The sequence below is a fragment of the Strix uralensis genome, chromosome 9 (assembly GCF_047716275.1).
Source record: "Strix uralensis isolate ZFMK-TIS-50842 chromosome 9, bStrUra1, whole genome shotgun sequence".
Lineage (NCBI taxonomy): Eukaryota > Metazoa > Chordata > Aves > Strigiformes > Strigidae > Strix > Strix uralensis.
In genome coordinates, this window is record NC_133980.1 from 24,124,837 (window position 1) to 24,132,014 (window position 7,178).

Genomic DNA, 7,178 nt, shown 5'->3' on the forward strand with positions numbered 1-7,178 from the left:
ATTTAAGCTGTTTGAACTAATTCTGATCATATTATTTTTGCCACCACAGGGTGTCTCTGCATCTCTTTACACCAAAGGCTTTGGTAGCCTTTAATGGCAAGCTGCAATCTCAAGGGAATGTAGGGCTAAAGGAAAATGTCCCCCTGCCTAGCTGTGGATTTTCTTCAGGATCATGAGCCTGCTTGGATTGGAATGGTGATGCCTTCATTAGCTGGTAGGAATTCTTCTTTAGCTAGCAAGGCCATAGTCCAACAATGTTACTTAATTTGGTTTTTAGAGCTCTCCCATATCAGCTCAAAGAAAGCTGTGGCCATATGATGTGGTGCCCCAATCTAGTTTAAGCTCATTCTGCACTACGTGCACCATGTTTGAAGCATTATCCTTGTACAGGCACACTTCTGCTAAAGCAGGCCATGTCTGTCTGCCATTTTGCCTTTACGCTTATGTGGTTATTTTCTGTTCTCCTTCAGTCAGGACAAAGCTGGCATGAAGTCAGCATAAACACTGTATCCTCTGCTTTAGATAGTTTGTATATTAAAACGGTTTCCCATTGGGTTTTGGGTTTTCTAGGATTTTTTTGAGTCTTATGAGCTTTGGTCTAGCATCAATAGTTGCTTGTTCCACCCTTCATATAGTCATGAAGTGACACCACAGAAAGGGCAGGAAGGTCTAGATAGCAGGTCCTTCTGTCCCAGGAGCTCCTTGCCACACTAGCCATGCATGACTTCCCACTTCCTCAGTATTCAAATGTGTTTCAGGTTTGACAACCAAGAATATAATGTACCTGGTAGCAGGTGGCCCCAATATTGGGTGATGTGGGTGGCTGTATGCTATAGGGGTATCATATAAACATATCTTTGTCTAGGATATCTGACAAGCAAACTGTCCTCAGGAGGAAAGATTTATGGAGGAATTCTAGGTAAGTGCTGAGCTAAGTGGTCTGTGGATGGATAAAGCTAGTCAGGAATCTTCTGATTGTCATCAGGCCATGTCAATTGGTTAAGACTCCAGCTTTGTGTAGAGAAAATCCAGTTTGAATTGTTTGTTTCATCACGAAAAGTTTCCCAGGGCCAGGTGGTTATGAGTGCAGTATGTGAGCAAGTCCTTAGTGATGTCGTCAAATGTAGAAAACTAAGGCTCAAAGTGCTGCCCTAAGTGATATTTATTTATTCATGCAAGTAATTAGCTTCAGTAGAAGAGACAGGATCACCCTCCAGTGGCAGTAGGTGTGATGAGTCTTTAACACAGTGAGCAAGCTCTCAGGCAGCGCAGGGAGAAGGTTCCTGTGACTAAGCTGCTCTGAGGTGTTCCACCATTCCCAAGGGGCTGGTACCCCTCAGAGCTGATAGCCTGGGCTTGCGTCTGAATCAGGCTGTGATAGCATCTGAGCCTGGATTTAGGCAATAACTGAGTGTCATAATGTCTTGGCTGTATACTGCTGCCGTGGGTGTTGCCACATTCCCTGGGTACTTTATTTCTCCATGAGAATATTCAACTAGTTCATATCAAGTTTAGAAATTGGGACTGATGCGTTGCTCACCCCTAGTACCTGTACCTTTGCCTGTTGCTTTGAGGAACAACTCACCTTTTATTTGGCTTCCACATGCAGAAAACAGATTTGATCTGATGACACCCAACAGTCACTCCAAGATCCTGAGGTCTAGATACTTCTAAAAGCTCCTCTGTGTCCTGGGTAAGCCCTTGCCTTACTTGGGTAGATACCCAGTTTTGGAAGGCTTGTGCTAGCTGTCACAAACTGATGGAAAGTTGGTGAAGGCGGTGACTGGTGGAGTATCATTTTACAAGTAAAACGGAACAAGGTATCATTGGGGACGGCAATGTTAAGTTCGCATTTCTTGAAAAACTGTGTAGACATTCTTCTTCCTTGGCCTCTGTTTAGAGTATGTGATGGCCTTGGTTTAAGTGCAAAGGAGTGTGTTCTGCTTCAGAAGTGCTGTACAGGGGCAGGATGTGCGCAAGAGCAGGGCTAATGTTAGTGAAGGGGATCATGGGGGAAGATCGGATGTCTGGACCGAGGTTGAGTGCTAGGTGAAGACCGCAAGAAGTCAAAACCAGGAGCATAGAGACTTGGCGATGGTCGTATTTCATCCGAGAGACACAATGATTTAAGAAGCAATGGTTGCTCTGAGTAGCTTATCTGCCTCTGGCTTTGCTCTACGCTATGGGTAGGATTACAGTGCGGACAACTTGCTCTTTGTCATTTGCAAATACTCACCCATGACAGCACAGATTGAACTGTAATACCTCTCGCGATTTGGCTGTTGTTTTGTTTTTTTTTAAAAAATTTTTCGTGTTTTCATTCTAGAGAGGAGAGGCAGAAGGAAGGTAGTTCCAGAGACACACCGAGGTTTCCACCCCAATGCCCGCCCCAGGCTCGTGGCTGGCAGGAGCCCGCTCTGGTACCGGCAGCCCGGCCGCCCCTTCCCGCCTCTGCGGCTCCGGGGCTTTCTCCCGCCTGGCGTGAGGGTGGGGAGGGGGCACCCTGCGCCTCGCCTCTCCTTCCTACTCCGTGATGCGAGGCGCAGGCATGCTCAGTAGCCGGTGCCTACCCCTCCTATCTCAGCACCAGTGCCTACCCCAGCGGCAGCCCGCCTGCAGCGGGAGCGGAGCCGCAAAGCCATCTTTGCTGGAGAGGGAGGGAGGGAGGCGGCAGCCCCCGCCGCTCGCCCCGCTCGCCCGCAGCCATGTGAGTACGGCCCGGCCCCGGCCCCGCCAAGAAACCCGCGCGGAAAGTTCCCGGCCGCCGTGGGGGCTGCAGAGTTGCTCTGCAGACTTGGGAGAAATGGGGTGTCACCCTGTTGCATCCCCCAGCCGAGGGGGATGAAGTTTGGCGGTCCGGCGGGGGTTGGGTGGCGCGGGGATGTGCAGCGTCCTGAGCGGGGTGGGCTGAAGGGCTGGACACGGGCATAAAATGTCTGAGCTGCCGTGGCCCGCTGGATGGCAGCCGGGCGGCCGCAGGCTCCCGGGAGGGGTTTCCAGGGCGTGGGGCTTGACGGGTGTGATCAGCCAGCCGAGCCTGTGGCCAGCAGCAGCAAAGTCTCATCTGTCTGCTGCTGCCATTAACCTGCGAGCACTTGGATGGGGCTCTCACCGCTGTTTACCCGGCTGCCAGGCAGCAGTGGAGGGGTTATTGACACGTTTCTAACTCGCGTTAATACTCAAAAGGAAATGCTGGGCCGACATCCTCAACAGGTTCAAGTCAGGATGGTTTGGCAGCCTGAGTCACTCAGTGCTGCAGATCCCCAGCGAGCGGGTCCTGTTTGTTTTCCCCGTTCAGTGCAACGTTCTCTCAAACACCAGCTGTCTGATCCATTCAGCCTCACCGTCTCCAGTACCAATGGCTTCCTGGCAGCAGCGCTTGATAATAATCTGTTCCTTCTCGTTTATATCTCTTCAAATATTTCTTCCAAGTCTTTACATTCAGTATTAATGAAAGCATTAACGTTCTCTGCTAGGCAGTGATGAAACCCCCAAAGTCAATTCTGAAACCAGAAGTGTGCTGAGGTAAGTCGGAATGGATCTGACCCCTGTTCATTCACAAAAGAATTCAAGTAGCTAAATGCAGCATTTTACTATCGTCTGGATTCATAGCTCATTCCCGGTGTCTCCTAAGGGGCAGCCAGAGAAGATGTCTAAAACAGTCAGTCACTCACTTGTGGTGTGTGGGACCAAGTATCTGCCGGTACTGGGGGGTCCTGGAAGAACCGGAGCTTGGTTAATTCGGGCAAGATGAGGAGTGGAAACAGTCCTGGAAATCTGTCATTAAATTATTTATAAAATATTTCCAATAACCAACTGTTCTTCATAGGGGGGTTTCAAAATAGAGTCTACTACCGCGTATTCTGTAATGTTGGCTTTGCTTTTTTCTTTAATGCTATTTCCTATATAATATCTCAGACAATAAGCTTTTGTCCATGTTGTCTAAAATGTTTCCAAAGCAAGGAACTCCTTGGAAGTAAATAAAATTGCTATCTAAAAGAAGATTCCTTATGTAAACACTGAACTCCATCTAGCAAAAGCCGGTTCATTGTAAGCTTCTGTTGCCTAGTTGTGTTTATATCAAGAGCCAGATGATGACATCAAACACTTTTATTTGTATGTGAGCTGTTCTTCAGTGATTAATACAAGAGTTTGCTGCTGCAGTATTATACAATCTAAGCTGTTCAGACACAAAGCAATAACTCAGATAACGTTTAACTCAACCTGTGTATATTCCTGTCTTGGTGTATATAGGTGTTCATGAGAGCATTTGTAAATAAAGCAGAAAGGGTGATGCTAATGTAACTCGGTCATACTTCTTCTGTAGGCGACTTGCATCAGACTTCTGACAAAAATTAGAAGAAAAGCGGAAAGCAGTTTTTGTCTGTTTTGGCAATATAGACTTTCAGTTCGATAATCAAAACAAAGCCAAGACAAATAAGCAGCTTGTCATTGGCAGTGTCAGTTGGCTTCTCTTTCACTGCCAGATATTGTAATGAAAACTTTTTTTTTAACATCTGCATGAATATCATGTCCCAGTAGCTTCTGAGTTACTGATGAACAACAGAGATAAATGTGTATTAGTTACTGACTTGTAGCAGCAGCTACAGTTGTAGTTCACCGGACTATAAAAGCTAATTGCTAGTGAGCACCAAACACTCTGCGGAGGTTACTTTTCCTGCTGTTACACCTATAGAGTATTGCAAACATGGACTCCTCTCGTGTGTGTATGCAGATGTGCACGTGAGACACAATGCTAGTGCCAGTAAAGAACTCCTTCACTGGGTCTAGTGACAGCTCCATCTGTCCTGGTGTGCTGTCCCTTAAAGCGGCTTGCAGGGAGTGTTCAGGGAAGAGTACAAGAAAGCAGTGGGTATGCACTGGTATTCGCAGAATGCTTTCCCAGTTTCAGTGACTTAAGGCTCAGGGAGTGTCTGAACCTGAGGAGAGTTCTTTGTATTTCATGACTCCCAATGGGTTTTGTTGTTCTTTGAGGAAGGAGTCCGGTTGCTCCATTTGCAGTGTCCTGTGGCAGGAAGCTCCACAGCTGGAGGATGCAGGGTGTGAAAGCTGCTTCCTGTTGGTTTTGAGCCAGCAGATAGCGGGTTCTGTCTGATCTCACTCTTGTACTGGAAATCAGAGAACAGTGTTCCTTATTCACCATCTTCTCTGTGATTCATGACTGTGTATCACGCCAGCAGACCTGCACTGATTTACATCAGGTGAGAGTCTGTCCCTATGGTCTCTATCGCAGTGAGTACAATCCAGGACAGATAAGATACATCTTTCAGACATCTTTCACCTTGGTGCGGGCAGAGGAGAGGAAGCTGTGACATAAAAGGGTTGAATGAAAGGAGAAGGGTATAAGGGAGATCTAAATGAAGAACACAGAAGGGTTGGACCATGCCAGTGCAGCTGGGAAGATTGTTCCAGGTATAAGGAAAAACACATCGGAGGAGATATGAGGAACAGTGAAGGGAAATGAGAAGAAAATGGTGCTTAAAGCTGAGGCGCTTATAGGCTTTGTTCCTCTCCAGAAAATAGACTAACAGCAGCAGGTGAAGTATATGGTTTTGTTTCTTTTACAATGGTCACATCTCAATAGGTAATTATATATAATAGAAGCTCATGGCATCATGTCATCTGTTGTTTACAGATAGGTCAGTGACCAGACAGCAGGGTGCCTTTGATTACATTAATCCAATACGAATGTGCTCTATTGCAGGGTACAACTTTTGTGAGACAAACAGCAAAGCAAAGCACCTGGCTCTCCCTGGGGCAGAATTGCCTCACTGTATCTCATTCCTTGGGTAGCAGTTAGAGCTTTCTAAAAAAAAAATCCTTCTGCCTGTTTTAGAGCAGCAGGGAGTACATCCTGGAGGGGACGGATGGGATTAAAATGGTTCCACCAATTGTAATGAGTCTGTTCTGGTTGAATTCAGTTTCTCTGAAAAGAATGGCGTGGCTCTGGTCTCCTGCTGTTAGTAGAGCCATACTTAGCCCTCCTTTTGTGGGCATAATTTTATGAAACTTGGCAAAATCTCCCTACCCTGCCCTTCTCCTGTACTGATCAGCAGAGGCAAACTGATTTAGTACTGTTCTCTACACAATCCTGATCCACTGCTTTTAGGGAGTTTTAGTGGCTTACAAAAGTGCATACAGCTAGTGCATGTCCTAGGAATGTGTAACCAGCATGAAACGGAGGAGTAAATTTCCTAAGTGGCGCAGCTGTTCCATGCTGGTAAGTGTCTGTATTCCCTTAGAAATATGTTCCAAAAGAGCTCCGGAAATCCATGGTGGCAGAAAGATTTGAGTCCACTGGAGTTCTGCAGGGTTTTACATCTGGTGACCAGCTGCCTCGGACCCAGAGAAGCTAGATTCAGTCTTGACATTTTCTGACATTTTTCCCTCCGCTATAGTCAGCCAGAGGGACCAGTGGTTTGAGGGTCTTGTAGTATCGGTTCACACAAGCATAGCTAAGAGTAAGTGGGTGGTTGTTCTCATTTAAGGGATGTAATGGAGCTTGTAGTGAAAATAATCACTGTACTCAGTGGAGCGGGACTGTGTACATGAGGAGAGGATGTTGAGAAGGGGGAAGGACTCATTTTCAGCATGGTTCTATTCTGACCCTTGTTTGCTGGTTCTAAGGCTCACAGCTCTGAGTAAGGGCATTAGGAATAGGAGCTGCTGTTAAGTCTGCAGCTTTGGAACATCAACAGAGGGATGTATGTGTTTTGTTCATTGTTTGCTTTCCCTGACTTGCTCTTCTGTGGCATCATGCAGGGAGGGATCTTATTCACGTATTAGAAATAAATGCTGCCAGCTCACATTGTTATTCCTGATACACTTACTTGCCATTTGAAATAAGGGTGGCCCAAGTAGGTCATAAATCTTTTGGATATTTGGGTGATGAGTGTTTGAAAGTGTAGGCATCAAACTGAATGGTGTCTTGAGGGCCTTGGCAAAGAAAATAATCCCAGACTGGGAGCAACTGGGAATTATATGTGACAAGTACAGACAAAGTGAATATGTGTCATGATAAACATTCTTCAAAATAGGCTAATGAGGTAGATGAAACCCAAATATGTTGAGTTTGGTGGTCCCTTTCCTTGTGACTTTGTGCTCATTCATTTTGCTATGCATCGGCCATCACTGTTTCTGTTGGCTTCCAGGCATTT

General features: G+C 46.3%; 1 protein-coding gene across 1 annotated transcript in view; it reads left to right on the forward strand.

Moving 5' to 3' along the window:
• The first annotated feature begins 2,604 nt into the window (after positions 1-2,604).
• Positions 2,605-7,178, forward strand: part of VAMP2 (vesicle associated membrane protein 2) — a 56,048-nt gene continuing 51,474 nt past the window's right edge. The window contains exon 1 of the mRNA XM_074877745.1: positions 2,605-2,707. Coding sequence (XP_074733846.1) covers positions 2,706-2,707 — 2 coding nt within the window. The 5' untranslated portion in view covers positions 2,605-2,705. The remainder of the gene's footprint in view (positions 2,708-7,178) is intronic.